This window comes from Protopterus annectens, chromosome 4.part0 (genome assembly GCF_019279795.1).
Source record: "Protopterus annectens isolate FY-2018-M chromosome 4.part0, PAN1.0, whole genome shotgun sequence".
NCBI classification, from domain to species: domain Eukaryota; kingdom Metazoa; phylum Chordata; order Ceratodontiformes; family Protopteridae; genus Protopterus; species Protopterus annectens.
The window spans coordinates 618,078,737-618,097,920 of NC_056733.1; the positions used below are offsets into that span (position 1 = coordinate 618,078,737).

Genomic DNA, 19,184 nt, shown 5'->3' on the forward strand with positions numbered 1-19,184 from the left:
CCTCAGGTGGGCCACTATGACTGCAAAGACTTTGGTGAACACCCTGGGGGCTGAGGCGAGACCGAAAGGAAGGGCCCTGAAATGAAAATGACTGGCTCCCAGCTGGAAGCGGAGGAACCTCCTGGAGCGTCTGTCCACTAGGATGTGGTAGTACGCATCCTTGAGGTCTATTGAGCACATCCAATTGTTCTCCCATAATAGGGGGAGAATAGATTGTAAGATGACCATTCGGAACTTTTCTTTGGGTACTGCCAAGTTCAGGAGAGAGAGCTCGAGGATGGGTCTCAAGTGCCCAGTCTTTTTTGGCACCAGAAAGAACCTGGAGTAAAACCCCAATCCGAACTGATCTTGGGGGATGGGTTGGATGGCTCTATTTTGTAAAAGCTGCTGAATTTCTATAGCAGCTGCCTCCCTCTGATTGGGTGGTACATCGGGGAGGCTTCTGATTTTGGGGGTTACAATAAAGGGAATTTGGTAACCTCTGGATATGATGCGAAGCACCCAGTGATCTATTGTTATGGACTCCCACATTGCTAGGTGCTTCGAAAGACTCCCCCTGACTGCCTCCAGAGTGGAGCAGCCAGGCAACCCCTCAGGGGCTCAGTGTGGGCCTCTCAGAGAAGGGTTCTCTGGACCCAAAGTTTCTGGGACCCCCTATGCCTCTTGGGAGGCATCCTCCCTGTCCTCCTCTGCCATGAGAGGACTGGTTGTCCGGAGCAGACTGGGACTGATGCGATTTTCGGAACCACATCTTCTTCTGACCCTTTTGGTTCTTAGAAAAGGACCTCTGGGGAGCAGAGAAGTGGACTCAGACAGCAGACAACGTCTTCCCATCTTTCTCGCTCTGGACTAAGGTGTCGCGAACGGTTTTGCCAAAAAGTGCAGAACCATCAAAAGGGGCATTCACGAATGATGCCTTAAAGGGTTCCGAGAAGTCACAGTGTCGGAGCCAGGCCTATCTGATTACCAGGCCGGCTCTAGCAGCTCCTTCAGTGGCGTGTGACAAGAGCCGCATAGAGGTATTAGAAATTGAGCGTAGAGTAGACATTCGGGAGGAGTACAGCTGCTTGTCTCCTTCCGACATGGACTCTGGGGGGATGCAGCGTATTCTTTTATTAGATCCCACTGCATCCGGATGACGTGTGCCATGTAGTTCAGTGCTCTCATGGAGAAGGTTGCTGAACTAAAGACCCGCTTCCCCAGGCGGTCCATCGCTCGAGAGTCCTTACTCGGAGGGTGGACCACAGAGCTCTCCTGAGCCAGCTCTCTCTTGGTGGCCACCGCCACCAACATGGCATCCACAGGGGGACCTCTGCTCCAGTGTGCTCTCTCAGCAGGGGGACTCAGGATCCTGTCCGGGCACTTGGGGATAGCTCCACAGTGTCCGGCTCCTTCCAAGCCCTGGTGGCGATAAGGTCCACCAGGGGATCGGGGGGAGGGGACACCCAAGAGGTAGATGGCCCTGCTTTGAATGCCTCTAGGAATACGGACTCATCGGAGGAAGCCTTAGGGGCAGACCACCCCCCCCTAATCCTGAGCATTTCCATGATGTCTCCAAAGGAGACATCCTCGGGGGGTGATCTTGGGGAGCCTTCCCCTTCATCTAAGTCCGTATCTTCGCTAAGGGACTCAGGGGAGTCCATGTGCCTCCTCTTACACTTGGCTTTGTGAGGAACCTCCTCGGGGGGGCTGTCTGAGGAAGACTCACCAGCAATATCACGTTCCGCAGGAACACCCAGAGACGTCTAAGCAGGCTGTCCCGAAGGCCGGGTGATGGGAGCCCGGACCAGCTGAGAGGGAGTGCAGGAAGGAGCCGAAGCCAGGACCGGGGGTCCGGATACACTCAACAGTGCCCTTTCCACCACCGTGAAAGCAGAGGGGGAGCTACTCTCAATAGGTTCAGAGAGTCGGCTCCCACTCGGATCAGAGGCGGGGACCGAATCAGGGGCCGAGACCCTCGGATCTGAAGGACCCATGTGCTCCGACCGGGACGGAGCCAAAGTCACACAAAGTCCCTTGGATCCGAAGCTCCGCCCACGGCTCCGAGAGGTCAGATCAGACAAACTCAAGGGACCAGTCAGAGTCGAAGTAACTAGTAATGTCGGCTCTGACATACCCCCGGATCCGACACGGCTCGGCTCCGAGTGCTCCGAACCCGGGAAGCAGGACGGAGAAGGAGCGATTGGGGCAAAAGGGAGGCAAGAGCACTCCCATCTGCAGCTGGGCCTGGATGAACCTCCTCATCATCCGGTCCATGTCTGCATCTGACATGCTAAAGTAGACCTCGAAGAGGCCACTGAGGCAGACCTAGAGAGACGCCTCGATCACCTCGACAGGACCAGGTTGCCTCCTCCCCAGGTCCCGTTGAAAAACAAGGGGACCGGAGCCGAGGAGGAGGCAATCCAGAAACCCTGGAAGGAGAAGCCCGCTTGGCGGGCGAGGCCGAGGAAGAGTCCTCTGCCCGCCGCTTATGGTGCTTCTTTTTGGTTTTTCCAGCCTCCCTATCCTCCGGGGCCAAAATGGGAGGTTGAGTCCCGACTGGAGGGAGGGAGGCAGGGGTGGTCACTACAAAGGACTGGGTAGTGGCCACCGAAGAACCGGAGGTCGGAGCAGAGTCCGGGGGCAAAAGACCCGCCAGAATCAGCTTTGATCTCCCGTCCTTAAGTGCCCTGGGGTTGAACACTGCACAAATCGTGCATCCTGAAGAGAGGTGTTCAACCCCAAGGCACCTAACGCACCGAGTGTGGCCATCTGCCGGTGAGAGCTTATGGCCACACTCGGTACATTTTGAAAAGATGGCTTTAGGGGCCTCTGACATGTCTAACGTAAACCACACTCACTAGGCCCCTAACACACCACAAACACACACTACGGAACAGCGAGGGTAGGGAGGAAAAAAATTTAACAAAAATTAGAATATATAAGAGGAAACCTACACAAACTCACTCAATAACACAAGAAAAAATAAAATTTCTTTGCTTTTTTTCACAAAAAATCTTCCAAATGCCAGGAGCTCAAAATCCAGCTTGTTGGCTTGAAGCGCGGCAAACTAGATCTGGGGTCAGTTAGGGTTGGCAGGGGATTATGGGTAAGGGGAGGAGCTAGGAGCTCGGATCTATGCTGTGGTAAAAGTTGCCGGCTCGGATCAGAGATCGGATCCGTATCCCAAAGGTTGCTGACAAATGAAGTTCCTACTTCAGATATAATGTTTGTAACTAGGATTATATCATTATGGTTTGCGATGCAAAATGCTTACAGCTGAGATTATGTCAGTATGGCTTGTTTTCATTTATATAAATGTAAGATTCCCTTTGTCATAGGTAATATTTTAATAAAGGCCAGAAACAAAGAAGAAAATCCCCAAGGAATGAACTGTGCCTGCAAGCCAACAACAAATGTAACTGAAGAAAACAAAGGACAGAAACAAGACTAATCATAAAATGTTAAAAGTTTAATGAGTTAAGTGCTTTCACACCAAATACTAGTGGCTTCTTCAGACCATATAAAAAACTACATCAACAAACACTTGTAATATATTCACTCTAGTTCAAAGCAGCCAATGAAACATCAGAGACGAGTAAAAACATAGCTACAGCTTGTATCATTTAAAGAGACGTCGCGCTTTCAGGGCAGGTTTAATAGAAACCCTGTCATTTAGACCTGGGTATTTATCAGCTTGCCATAAAATTACCCAATGCAATTCTCTGCTTTCAGTGAATTTTTTCACATCACCTCCACGTATACTATTACGCAGAGAAACATAATATTGCTTTGCTTATATGTTATGTAACCATATATGTAATGTATATTTGCAAATGTGAACTTAATATGGTTTGATTGCTTTTGTATAAATATAAGTTTACCTATGTCACAAGTGATAATTGAATAAAGGTGTTTAAAAAAAAAGATGGCTAAATCTCTTTTCTTGCTTCCATTCACTCCATAGAAGACATATCCCTTCCCCAAACCCCCAATAGTATCCCTCCCCAAACCCCATTTTAATAAAAGTGTCTGATGTTTTTTCCTCTGAGTTTCCCACATTTTGATGGTTGCTTCAGTCTTTTGGAGATGCATCAAGATCTCTACCTGTTTATGTGAAGGGGTATTTCAAAGCTACACAGTTAAGGCTTCTATATATAGCACAAACAGAAACTTGCCAAAGAGTGGAAAGGGATAATGAAACGGGGGGAAGCTCAAGAAACAAGGAGAGGCTGGGATTTTATTTACAGATCCTTAATGAGAACAATAACCATACAGAAAATTATATTAATAAAGTAGCAACAAGTATTCTAAGAACTAAATCAACACAGGAATGGAGAAAGGAGATTCTGCTGATAGATGACTGCAATGAGGGATACAGACAATGGCAAGAGAGGGCTGGACTTTATTGTAGAAATTTGGCAAAAGAACCAAGGTATTGGGAGTAAATAATTAGGAAGAAAAAGATAATAGAATAGGAAGAGGCCAAGAATTTATTTGGACCGCATGCTAGAAATCGCCTTTCCTATCAAAGATTGATATCAGTGTATAGGCTAAGAGAAAGAAATAGGGGAACCTAAGGAAAGGCCAGCACTGGTAAAGTCTTTAGCAGAATCAACAGAAGGTGTTATTAAAAAAGGAATAATTAGTAGAGCTTACAAAATATTGCATGATAACTAAGAATTAATCACAGGGGGTTAAAAAGGATTGGATAAGCAATTCACAAAGAAATAATGGGGGATGTAAGTATGTCTCCCAAATAAGCAACAAAGTCCAGAAGACTTAAGATCTTTGCTTGGAAGTGTCTACATAGGTATTTTTATACCCCAAGTAGACTCCAAAAATTTTTTTCCTGAAGTAGACCGCAAATGTTGGAGGTGTGATGGGGAAGGAAGAAGCAATTAGAAACATATTTTCTGGGAGTGAGGTGGTTTGGCAGACTCTAAGGATTTCCTGTGGGATGCACTGCCTGAGATGCTGGGTGGGAAGACTGGTGTATCTAGGAGCAAATTACATAGAAAAAATAGCAACTGTGGGAACACTCCATGTAGAGGAGGAACAAGATTTAAAAGAAATAAAGATTTAAATAAGCTATGTAATGTTTGACTGACAATGACTTGATAGATAACTGATGTATAATCTTTTAAAATAAAATTATGCCAATATGGTTTGTTTTCATTTATATAAATGTATGATTGCCTATGTCATACAGAATTTAATAAAAATCTTTCTTGTTTAAAGGGAAAAAACTCTGCTTATACCTACTACAAGACTATTTACATTCTACAATTTAACTTACTATTTGCTAAGCATCAACTGCCCATATTTTGGTGATCCTACATATGAAATCAAAATCATCCACCTATGGAAATCAATATCAGTTTGCACAGAAATAAAGTCCAGCCTCTACATGCAATTGGAAATCTTTTCCCTTGCCAGTTATATGCAACTACACTCTAAGTAAATAAAGCAGTTCTAGGCAAGGAAACAAAAGTGAAGTAAATATATAAAAATTACAATGAGCAATTCAAAACAATCACAAGTTCATCAAATAAAGTTTGATGTCAACTGTATCTTTAGTAATCTGAATGCCCATCCTTGGTACATCCATTTTTTCTTCAGAGACACTAAAGACATAATTTAACACAGGTGTAAATAAAGTATCCTTCTGTTGTATTACACTTTTGACAACCTTCTCATCAGCAGCATGGAAGTGACCAAAACCCAAAAGCACTTAATTCTAAAATATGTACTCAAAAACCATCACTACAATTTATCAAAATCCAAATGCTCTGACTTTTAACAACATTCAACTTCAAATTTGATGAAGTCCAAGGTTGTGGATGATAATGTGGTGATTTTAAGTTAAAGCATTAATAAAGTTATTTTTTGTATTCAAATATCTGCAAAGTTCGTACTTTATTAAGTTTATTGCTGGTCCAGTCAATCCAGTGCCCTATTGGTTTTCAAATTCAATTTCAGTTCTACTGTCTGCTTTCATAAGTATGTAATTTACCAATTAAAAAAGAATAGTTGTGCAAAATCTTACCATGGCCGTAGATGTCCTTCTCCTTCATGTTGCAGTATTCTATCCCACCCTCCTACCCGCTTTGTACTTGCTCTTTACTGGATATTATATACCTCATATCCTTGGATTGGTGTTCTGACTGGGACATCCAGTTCTGAGGAATGGTACTTGCCAACATCACCTATATGGCCTATGTTGCCTGCCTTGCTATGTGCAGCATTGCACGCATCATGCATTAGCAAAAGTCTTTTGTATATTGGCTACACGTTTGGGTCACCTAGCCAGGGAATCCCCAGAGGTTATGAATACTGCAACATAGAAACAGAAGGACATCTATAATGCAATACATTTAGGAAGGATTTATTTAGTTATTTAACAGTTTGATTTTATTCTTAGAATAGATGGCATAATAATCCATGGTGAATGCCAAAGATATAAACAGGGGTAGGGGATCAAAGATAAAGTGTCTCAACATGATGGATATGAATATCTATCTCTAAATGGCTTTTATTAAATATTGTGCAACTGTGTCATGCACCTAACATTGTTGCCTCATTGCGCTTTGTTCTCCAGAATTGTTCTCTGATTAATTGCCTTCTGCAGGTGTGTGTGTGTTCGCTCTTGCAAGGTATTCCAACTTCCTCTGTCATCACCAAGACTTGCCATAGTGTCTAGCAGCCACTGCTTAGTGGTGTGAATACCATGAGTTAGTGTGTGCACCCTGTGACAGACTGCTACTCTACCTGGGACAGGTTTTTCCTCCATCAAGTGGTGTGATAGGCTTTGGCTCAGTTATGACCCTGAACTGGAATGGAAAAAATTGTTCCAGACTGAATCAAAGTGGAATATGGCTGTAACATGTGCAAGTACAGATACTTACTTTTGCCCATCATCTCTTGCTCTGCTTTATCACCACAGTCTGAAAGGCAGGCATTTTACAATTTTATTAGCTGCGATATTGCCAGGAAACTGAACAGACACAAATTCCACTAGACTAACAATATTTTCGAAACATGTCACATTTCTAATTTATAAGAAAAATTAGTTTCAGAGAACTTAGAGTCCATCATTTTCAAGTACTCTGCTACTCACCACATCAAAAGAAGGGTGTCTTTACTCTGACAACATACCTTGATCCTTTTTCTGGGATCTTTCCAAGGAGTTCTTTTCTTGACTCTTTACACCATGATGTGGAACACTGTTTTCATCTTGAAGTGGCAGTCGAGAAAGAGATTTTATGTGATCTGTTCTAGGAGCACTGCTGGTATTCTCACCAACTGTTTTCTTCTGCAAAATAATAAAACAATTTATTTGCAGGCTATAAAGTTGTTTTGTGAAGACCCACAGAATGTATGTTCATCTTTTAATGCAGATGATACTGCAGGTCAACTTCAAGCCTCCTGGTTAAGGAAGAAGGAAATATTAAATCTGAACACAATGCTTGTGTTCCTCAAAGCTTCCCTTTTAAAACTGCAACTGCAGCTTCCTGCTGAAAGCTAGATAACAAGGGATCTCCATTTCTAACAGACTTGGCTGAATGACACAGCAGCCTACATAGTACCTGCTGATGTCTGCCTGGATTTAACCCAGGCATTTGATTCTATCCCATGCACAAATTTTACAAGTTATGTTGCCCATGCACACTAAGTCATATGAACTCTGTTGTAAAGCGACGTAGCAGACAATGGAAATGTTGGGGTAAAGCTGGGGATTTTATTACAAAAAGTGTTTTCAATGCTTGCTCCTCAGAGATCCACTTTGGGACCATTCCTATTCGGCTTATGTTGTTCTTTCCTATATGTCATGACATTTGAGTGACAATCTGCTAATGGCATTAAGATAGGATCCTTACTCAACATCTCTAAACAAAGAAAAATCTACAGTGTTATCAAGACAACCTTCATTTATGGTCAGCCAAGAAAGTAACTGTTCAAAACACTCGCTGTGGCAGTATTCCTTACAAAAAAGTCTTGTCCAGTAGGATGTCTGTGCATCCAGAGAGTCTGCAAGGCTCAAGCTCCTCCTCTGCACGTACACCTGCCCTTAGCATGAGCTGACATGCTGGTACAAGATGGACAGGCTGATGAGCCAAATACTCAAGAGCATTCTTGCCCTTACAAGATATAGGTTTAAGCCTCCTATTTAAGTTTGTTTGTGTCTTTCGGCTTTTCCTGGTTAGGGATCGCCACAGCGGAACTCCGGTCCGCTAATGATTGGCAGTTGATTTTTACGTACTGGCTTGCCAGGCCTGACGCACAACCTTCAACAAAGGTACGCCCATTCACGCATGTCTCCACACAGAAGACGCTCTAGCTGAGAATCGAACCAGACAGCGTCTTACTGTGAGGTGACCACGCTACCGCAGCACCACCACCGCGGTAAACTTAAGCCTCCTATTTAAGTCAGTTCTTAAAATAGAAACTAGCCTGGAAACAGATAAATGTGAAAGGATACCACAACTCAGCCACAGAAAGTGATTACCAAGGGGGATGAAGGGAAGGTATATGTAACATAACAGTGACCAATTCAAACATCTACATTTATGAGTTAACTACACTACAAAACCAATTGCATTATGTTCTTTCTAAGCTCACTGTTGCAGCATTCCTCACAAATGGGATGATTACCAAAGTTTCAAGCAGTATGGGTGAGGAAGGCTGGATGCCATGTAGTTAGCCTTGGAGAATCTAGTTCTACCACCAATGGAGTAGATATCTAGTTTAGAATGCCTGGAAAAGGTGAGAACTCAGGATCAAGTAGTTGCTTCCAAGATACATTAGTGCTTACACCTTTTAAAAAAAATGCTTAAATATTTAGTTCTGTCCAAATAAAATGTGAGTTGTTTATAAGCATAACCAGTGTAGACTTCTCTCTTGTTTTGTGGATTAGGATACAGGGCAAGAGATGAACAGTTTGGTTAAGGGTAAATTCAGACACTACCTTTGGCATAAACAAAGTTTGTTCAGAGACTCACCCTGTCCTTGTGAGTGACCGGGAAAGTTTAATACACAAGGGCCTGCAATGCAGAAATCCATCTAGCAGAAGTTAAGGCTACCAACAAAACAATATTCCAGGTTAGGAATTAAAAAGAACTAGCTGCTAGTTCAAAGGGAGTTGGAGAGTTAACTTTTTATAACAAATAGTTTAGATCCCGTTTGGTCTGACACACAGTACTCCCTTAAAGGAGAGCATCTAAATATCAATTTTTTTCTTTCCAAAAAGTAATCTTCCTTTCCTGTAATCCAACACTAAGCATGTGACTTATAGAAAAAAAAAATCATTTAATTATTCATTCTGTTTTATCCATCCATCTACAACCCCTTTTTTCCTAGTTTTTGCACATGGGGGCAAGGGTGTTACTTAAACAGTGAATCATCGACTACCAAGGTTTACACCACTGGGTTGAGAGCCCTGCCACAATTTGTTTCATGTCTGAACTAATTTCTGTTTGCTTTTCTCTCCTTTGTCTCCATATGTTACATCATGAAGGCTAAGAGTGGCAAGAATACGTAGGTTAGGTCACGAATTACAACTACAAAGCCATTAAGAAAACAATGGTTCCCAAAACACTCAGTTAAATGTACTAGCATCACACCTAAGATTAAATAGTGTAGCCTGGAGTCTGAACAAAAGCAAGGCTTTCGAATTTAATTTTTAGATGCAGATGAAGAAATTGCCAATCAAGGTCACTTTTTTTATTGCAAATTAGTTGTCTTTCCTTTTAAACTCCAGTGCCATAAAGAAAACACATTTTCATCTCTCGCTTCTGATTTTCTGTCAGTATTTGATTTTACATTTTTTCTACTCTGTATATTCTGTAAATGTGCATGCTGCTTTTGGTATTTTGTTACATGTTTGTGTTGTATACAGTGTTTTGCTGAGACAACTCAGTGAATTGGGGAGGGGAGATTAACATTTCGATTAATTCTAGCTACAGTATTAAAAAAAATGGGAATACAACATAAACCAGTTCAGCCTAATGCATATTCTTAGTATTCAGATTTCTCTCATTTTAACATTGGACTACAGTTGTTACTTTGAAAACAGCAATCAACTCAGCTACATTTTCAAGCCTGTCATTCAAACTTTTCTTACAATGTTGCATCGGACATGGTCACCAACAAAAAAAAAATCAAAGGAACCAAAATAATGAACAACACGGACTGGTGCTGAAAGTCAAAAGTCAGCAGTCACAGTACGGTTATAAACAGAGGAGAGAGAGCGCCACAATAAATTATCCTCTCAAAAGGATTTCTCCATCCCCCTAAAATGACATCTGAGGGGCAAAAGTATTGACTGCAGCATGGCAGCCCCCTTTCAGGACATTCTGGGGTATAAAAGTACCTAGAGTACTAGGTAAAAAGTAGCTAGAGATGAGGAGAGAGTCCAACTGGGCATTCCTAGACTTGGAGAAAGCATATGACAAGGTCCCAAGAAAGCTGATCTGGGCAGTACTGTGGTGGTTTGAAGTTCCAGAAACATTGGTAGAATTAGTGCAGGCTATGTACAAGGACCCAATGACTCAAGTATGAACAGTGTTTGACCTCACAGAGGGGTTCCCAGTGGGAGTGGGTGTACATCAGGGTTCAGCTCTGAGCCCACTACTGTTCATACTGGTGATGGACTACATTAGCAAACAGGTTGGAAGGCATGGATCAACAAAGCTGCTGTATGCAGACGATGTGGCAATACAGGCAGGCTCTGAGCTAGAACTTCAGCAAAGGATAGGAAAATGGAATGCAAATCTGAAGGCACATGGGATGAAACTAAGCATAGATAAGACAGCAGTAATGGCAGCAAATTGGGGAAATCAGAAGAAGCTGAGAATAGAGATAGAAGGGAAGATAGTGGAATAGGTAAACAGCTTCAAGTATCTGGGAAGAGTAGATGAGAAGGGTAGTCTGAATGAAGAGGTCAAAGCTAGAATCAGAAGGGCTGCAGCCAACTGACAGAGTATCAAGGGTAGTCTAGTCTATGACAGAAGAATGCCAAAGAAGATGAAAAGTAAGTTGTACAAGACACTGATGCGACCAGTACTATTGTATGGTACAGAAACCTGGGCAGTAAAGGCAGAACAGGTGAAGAAGCTAGAGGTGATGGAAATGAAGTGTCTGAGAAAGGTGATAGAATGCACTGTGGGACAGACAAAGAAATGAGAGCGGAAGAGCAGAAGCCAAAGTAACTCCAATGGCAGAAAAGATCAAAGAGAACAGATTACAGTGGTTTGGGCACGTGTAGAAAAGCAAAAGACAATCTGGTGAGGAAGATCTGGGACAGACAGGAAAAAGGTAAGAGGAAGCGAGGACATCCAGCAAAGAGGTGGATGGATTGTGTGAAAGAAGATCTCTGACAGTCAGGCATGAGTGTTGAAGAAGGCAGGAGTATGGCACTGAATCGAGCGAGTTGGCGACAGTTAACAATGATACCGCGACCCAATGTAGAAAAATGGGAAAAAAGGGGCTGATGATGAAAAGTAGAGAAAAAATAACCACTAACTTTAATTCAAACACATTTAAAAGTTAAATATGTGCTGATAAAGAAAAATCCATTTTTGGGCCATTGATAAAAAAAAATAGAGGATCTGGTGGCAACTCAGCAAAAATGGCCAAGAGATGTACCTTTACACAAGTGCATGTTAAACCCAGAGTAGTTCACACAGGTAATGCAGAACCTAGGGTAGCCCTGCTTTAGAGGAGTTATCTGCTATGTTTTGGCACCAAAGTGAATATATTTTCGATTTAGATAAACAACATTTCTTAGTATCAGGTTTTCTTGCCTCCTTAATACCTATACCACATCATTAGAATAAAGGTGCCTAAAAGGAAACAAAAACCTTTGTTAGATTCAGGGTTTGAAGATTTGCTTGAATCAGGGATCCTTAATCTTGTCTAAGCAAGTACATCCTGTAAGGTAGTTTCTAGTGATTGTCCTTGGCTAGCTGCATTAAAAGCGAGAACAAGTGTTTGCGATAAAGGAGAGTTACCAACAGCATTTTTGGAAGGTCATTACCTTGTTAAAAAACCTTGGAAATTACAGGAAAGGGGCAGAAATTGAAAAAAGGCATGCGTCTTCCAGAACTCTTTGCAAGGTTTCCTAGAGCAGAACAGTTTTAATTGTACGTTGTTTGAAAGTATACAGATCTATCCCAAGAATTCAACAGTAGCAGACTATTTGCAGGAAGACCTCTCTGTGTACCATCCACTGGTGAGGGTCTGCCACAGTATTCTGTCCTGAAGGAATGTACGCTGCCAGTAAGAGAGATTGTGTTGAATACCCAAGTTCCAGGTTATCATGGCTGGCATGTAAAGGGTCAAGATCTTGCTCCCCCTTATTTGTATATACACTACATTACAGTTCTCTAGTTTGCCACCCCCTGTAACGTGCAAGGATTCAAAAGTTGATTTAAAGCACCAATGAAAATAAACATTTATTTGAGAATATGTTTATCTAAGTTGTGGTTCCAGAGTTCCCTGTACATCAATGCCCTGGGAAAAGGCTCCCCAAGCAAGGTCTGAAACATCTGTGACCACACACGGACAAGGGCATGAAGGGGGAAAAAAGATCTTCCATACTGAATAAAACTTGTTTGGCCTACAAAAGCAGTTCCTTCTTTAGAAGGCTGGAGAATTGGAACTGTTGGGGTGGGGAGTATTTTGGGCAGATACTGACTTGAGGAATCATTAGAATAAAAGAGGTCATGACACCTAGAGTGCTTAGAAATTCCCTTGTTCAAGGCATTTATTGTTTTGAAATGTTCAGAAAATATGACAGGTATGCACGTGTTCTGGTGGAAGGAAGGCAGTCATTAAGAAGTATCTAGGATGCATCATAGGAATACAAGTCATCCCTGCAACCAGCTCACAGTGTCAATCCAATGTGAAAAGGATTCTTTGAGAACTCTGAGGCTGTTAGTGCTTCATGAGTGGATATTATTGGAGCAAGACATTTAATAAAAACTCAGAGATGTAGCCTCTCCAAAAATTAAAAAGAACTGATAATTTAGTCCCAAAACAGAATTTAAAAATAAATAAATAAAAATTAATATTTGCAACTCTGGTCAATGGGAATGAGGGGATAAGAATCTTAAATCTAGAGTGATCAACAGAGCTTGCGGAAAGAGAAGCAGAAAGGGCTTGATATAGTATTAACCTTTTCACCTTTGGAACCTTTGTGAAGGTGTTTTGTCTGAAGGGTGCATGTACCCAGTTTTCCAGGTACCAGAAAAGGTTCTTTTTTTTAATCTTTAATCATTACATTTTAAACCAGTAACATGTATATTAATAGAAAAGAAACTAAACCATAGTAACATTTCCATCTTCGTGCAGTAAACATTTCCGTTTAATAATGTTCATTCACTCCAACACTACATAAATTCCTGACTTCCCATAAACCTTACTCCACATCCTAAACATTATTCTGCATGTACTAGTCTCACAAATTCTGTTTATTTACAAGTCATTTTCTAGTGTTTTATAAGTATCTTACGTTTGCAGTTCTTTTTCCTCCTTTACAATATTCAATACATTAACTGCAGGTGGTTTAGATTTTGATTTCCATAGTCTGGTAAATGCTTTTTGGTAGCGTAGAGCAATACATTCTGCGAGGCCTGTCGAAACAGTTCAGATCAAATGTCCCGGCTCAAAATAAAAATTTTCTTGGCTACAACCATTTGTCCCCTCCCACCATTTCTGACAAAAAACTCTGTAGGAAATGTTTTAAATTGGTCAACTCATTATACTCCAAGAAGCAAGTTCCCATTTACCACCCTTTCCTAGCATACCTCCAGCATTTATCTACAGGAGGAAATTTTGACTGGAATTACCTTGGGTAAAAAAAAACTATGCAAAGACTTCCATCCAAAAATCCTAAACTTTTTGATCTTTGTTTCATACTTGGGAGCCAAACAGATGTCCTCCCATTCTTCCTTTGTAAACTGCCTTTGTGAAAACTGCCTTTGTGTTATCTTTTCTAAGTATTTTCCAACCTCTTCCGATTGATTATAGTTATCATGCAATATTTTATATGCTGTACTAATCACGTTTTTAATAGGGAGCTTCAATTCTGAACTCAATTAAAAACTTGACCAGAGCTAGAGTTTCAGTTAGCACTCCCCCATCCCTCTCTCTTTAAATGTACTGTTAATCAATCCCTGGCAGGCAAGACAATCTCTAACCTGCAGTCCAAATTTCTGCTTAGCCTCAATCCATTTGATTACCTTTCCCTACCTCTCTAGGTTATTTGGTCACAGTACCTTGGTTCCTTTGTTAATTTCCTCCCATTTTCTATACTCCCACTTGTCATCATCCATATCGATAAAATGTCCCTTTAACACTGTTTTCACTTAGTTCTTAAAATATTTAATCAAACCTGCATTCATAAGCAGCAGAAAGTATTCCCTTATCCCCACTAATCTCCAAAAATGGGCTCTAACTTTCTTCTTCAGGGTGGGAGGGGGTGGGTTAACTGACTGGTGGTAACAAGTGATGCTGGTCTTTGGAAATCTGCAGGATTCCGAAGGGTGTAAGGATGGATGTCCATGGAATTCAACCATTTTATGATGTTTGGTACACAAGAGTCTGTTGTGAAAGATGATAGATAAAAGAGCATCCCTGCAATTTGAGGTAGGGTGAGAATACAGGGTTTTGGCAAAGATGGGCACAAACTGTTCTTTATGAACTGGATCCTTGTTAACTGGATATTCTTTTCAGGTCTCCTTGCAATTTCTTTTTATACTGACCCTTCTCAGAATATTGTCTATGCTTGGATAGCTTAGGAAAAAAAAGTACTGGATTAACTAGATAATTCCTATTAAAGTTAAGAAAAAAAGACAAAATGTACAACTCTTCACAAAGGTTTTCCTCTTTCATCTAGATTAAAAAAAATACCAAATAGATAGTCCTAAAAAGTATAGTTAGGAAGCTATAGACATTAAAAATTTTTCTGCTGATCCAGCCCACTTGGAGCCTCTAAAAGACAAGGTGGGGGCTGTAAGGAGATCCTTCAACGAAATCATTGGTAATGGCCATGTTCTGGTCTAAAATAAATATCTGCCATTTTCCTAGGAGGATCCCTAGTAGGTATAGTGGCCTTGAGCAAAGCTCTGAAGGGGGGGTCTAAATTCAACAGACCACTTAAGGGTGTGGGTCTTACTTATCCAACTCCTTCCGCATTGCTAAAATAAAAGGACAAATATAAAACTATCAAAGGATAGCTCTGAAAGGACTGCTAGGAGACTCCAATATTTCAGTATTCAGAGACTATGAAGGCTAACCTACCAAAAGTGAGTGAGTGATGACTTAATTTAAAAACACACTTCAATCTTGACAATCCCATTGCTTAAGAGAAGTCCTTTACTGCCGGGTTCTATCTATTAATGATATCCAGAAATGTCTGCGTATAAATGTTTGAGGATGTACAAATCTCCTAGGTGATGCTGGGATAGTTAGTTTTTTGGCTTAATACACAGTACACAAAACTGCATACTGATTAGGTAGGAGGCATTCGATGACAGAGATGGGGGGGGGGTTCAGTAGTTACCTATGATGTGACAGAGAGGTTGTTTATAGTAAGTTGGATGTGGAGGAGTTCCAAGTCGTTCGCTTAGCTAATGAGTCCGAAGGGGAGATGGTTTAAAAATACAGACACCTTCACCTTTAGTGACAACTTCTAATGCGGTGGGTCTACACATGTGATAGGTATTTAAACCCAACAATAAGAGTGCCATCACTAGTCATGAACAAGGTCTCCATGACTATGCATACATCTACATTTTCCAGATTAACTGCTTGTATAATGTGGAATTTTCGGATAAAGCTTCTAGCATTGAGCAGCGATACCTTAACGTTATCCTAATTCTGTTTAGGTATGTTGGAAGCTTTAGAAGAAATAACTGTCTAAAAAGGTACTATAGGGGTTGGACAAGGTCTTAGCCAATATATGGAAGCCTTGGGGGAGAGCTGCAGGGCTTCCCTGATAAAGTTTGGACTGTCTACCATCTCTTCCCAGGCTGATATATACTGCACTACTCTCTTAGAATGACACCAGAATCTAAGCCAAGTATCCTGGTTTGTATTGTGGCATCATTCTTGGTGATGGTAGAATACTGCTCAAGGCTAGGTCATTGAGGAATTGTGTGGTTTAACTAATCATGGTGTCTGGTAGGTGACTAACCATGACCATCTTAATTTACAATCTAGACAGTGATGCAATGGTGGGTCTCACTATGGCATTACCTATGACAAAGATGGTTTGCCTTATGGGCTTTTGGACAGCGCCTGTGACTCCTGGGGATATGTTTCATTGTGGGTGCTGCCTGTGATGGGAGGGTGTAAGACTGCTGAGGATAATTTATTTCTTGGGTAACACTTAAGAGTCCTCAGTGGCTTAAGTAGGTTACTTCTAAGAGCCTCAGTGCATGGAGGTCTATGTGTTTGGAACTGGTTCTGTGTGGTGTTGAGCAGTGCAGACAACCAGTTTGCTATTTGTAGTGGCTTTGTGTAAGAGTTTTGTCTCTAATAACAACATTTAACTATTTTGGTAATAAATGGCTATCAGTAAACAAGAGACAATTGCTGCATTCTCTCAGAACGCTCATTTTAACTAATCCATAACTCCAATTGCTTATTACAGTGGGCTGGATGGGCAGAAGTGCCTAAGAAATTAGAAGTTGCTTTGATTGGAGTGCTGTCTAACTAAAGACAAACAATAGACATCAAAACATGAAAAGGAACAAGCCACTTTATGCTAACTTGGGCCTTTTTGCACAGTTAACGATTACTAAGTGCACAGAGAATGTCTGGGGTAAGTTATACAGAAAATTCTTGTTCAAAATTTTTGCATCTATAAAGTATATAGATAAACTCAGCTGTGTGATGAGCAGTACCCTGCAAGGGCAAGCAATTTATAATAGCACAACAAATTTTAAAATTTCAACTGAGCCCACTAACCAATAACAAAATAGGACAATTCAAGGTCCTACAAGAAGGCCTGTAAATGGCTTAGTTCTTCCACTCTCACTATAGTTTAAAGAAGGTAATTTTGATAAAGATCACAATAAATCGCAAAATTAAGTGCAAGCACTTACCAGTATGAAATCCAAAAGTACTTATTCTTTTGTGTTTCTAGGCTGGAAGCAAGTCAAATAAGGCTTAATTAGTAGCATGGTTGATTTAGTGTTGCTTACCTCTGACTGCGTGAGCAAAAAGCTATACAAATGTGATCAAATTTTAATAGCACAGAAATGCAAAAAAAATATTGTATTCTTAATTCATACATTTTTTTGCCAATTCTCATAATGCTGCATTTACTAGCATTAACTCATGCCTATAGCAGCAGAGCTGACTACAGGTCAAAGGTTTGCTGCAAGTCCAACCTAAAGTTAATGCATTTTCTTTCTACTTCTAATTCCACTTCTTCAAACTCCGCTTAAACTACTGTAAAACTACAAAAAGATAAAAAAACAAAACCACAGTCATATATACATCAAGCATTTTCTGCCAATATACATTTCTGACTGTTTGCCAGTTTTGTATCCAAGTAAAAAAATGACAAATGCTAACTTCTAACTCATTGAAGAGTTGCACTGCTTGTAGTCGTGTCTTTACACGAGTTAATAAGTTTTGACGTTTTATTGTTATAAGTTTTAACTTGCTGATTGGTGGGGCTAAACCATGAGTATGTACTAAAATGAATTAGTACATAAAGTTAATTTATAAAGGATTCTGGGTATAACTATCACTAAGCAGAGGATATTTTTTGCACAGCTTCTGTTCTCAAGGCAGATAAATACTCTGGTAAAAGTTACTGGTCTCGTAATCACAGAAAGTAAAAATGATGGTATAATTGCATTAGTGACTAAATGTGCTAGGAGTAAATACTGAATTACTGTTACTTCTTTATAAATGTATGCATATTTTTCCTCTGTAAAATCACACTTTCCGTGTCTACAATCCCCTTTGTACATCTATGGAGCCTCCTAGGGTGACTAACAAATTGTTTGCCATAACCACTGACTTACTGGTAGGGGAACAGAGTAGGGTCACTCACTATGCATTAAGCAGCATTTATCACAGGTTTTGTTGCCCATTTTTGAACTTGCACTTACCATAGGTCTATATGTGAATATTTATGATAAATTTAAAGTCAGCAGCCCTGCCACTATGTGAATGCCAGATATGGCTAAACATTGCTGGAGTTAAGGTTTGTAAGTATTTATGTGCTGTACCAATCCAACGTAGGTAATAGTTAATTTAGTGGGCTGTTCATTTCTGCATGTGTTACTCCCCACTGCCTCAGAGTACACGTTGGGTAAATTTACACATGGAGTACAAGCAAGGTGGATAATTAATACTTCTGTCTAAGCAGGGGGCTGTTTCCCCAGTTGGTGCCTGGTACTGATCAATCTTGTTGTGATGGTCACTCCTACATATGCAGACACCAAGATCCGTTTTTGGGCTTGGGAGTAGGGGCATGCATTTATCATATGCCTGTCACTTATAAACCCTGCCTTTGGTATACCCAGACTAGTGAAAGTCTGACCAGTTGCATTTAACTACAGACCCAAAGTGCCTATATGCTGCCTGCCCCTTAGCATCTTGTAGTAAAGGTCATATGGTAGACAATTCAGGACTTCACAGAAAAAAATTTGGAGTCATGGGTTAAAGTCCTTATATAATCACAGTTAACACCAAAATATATTTTTCTCCATGTGGACCTTGCCCAAAGGCTCCTCTATTGACACCCAACTGGCCATTTCGTTCTAAAGCCACTGAAGCCAAAAACTCCCAAGCTAGGGAAGTGGTCCTGCTTCTCATTCATTCCCATCAAGGGATCCCAATTAGTTTGCTCCTCCCTAGCAAGAATCATGTGAAAAGGATATATTCAAACTTGCTGGTCCTGGGTGATGGCCAACTCTGTACCCCAGTGATAGCACCATCCCCCTCAGTGGCACTGCTGAGCCCATTATTGCAATCAGTTGGGGGGTGGGCTTGTCTTTGCCCGTTTTCCTCTTGGCTTATTGGTGTTATGTACTCCAAATGCTCAGACTTGGTCTCCACTTGCTAACACCTACTGTTCCTGTTAGATGTCACCCTATGTAGTGAGCCAACCTTGCCCCTTACATAGGGTGGGAAGCCAGCAGCAGTCAATCAGTCCCATCCTCTCCAGTTAGCTTCTACAG

General features: G+C 41.2%; 1 protein-coding gene across 1 annotated transcript in view; it reads right to left on the minus strand.

Moving 5' to 3' along the window:
* The window catches only part of LOC122799482 (N-lysine methyltransferase KMT5A-A-like), a 584,753-nt gene that overhangs the window by 320,368 nt on the left and 245,201 nt on the right, over positions 1–19,184 (minus strand). The window contains exon 5 of the mRNA XM_044068577.1: positions 7,138–7,294. Coding sequence (XP_043924512.1) covers positions 7,138–7,294 — 157 coding nt within the window. The remainder of the gene's footprint in view (positions 1–7,137; positions 7,295–19,184) is intronic.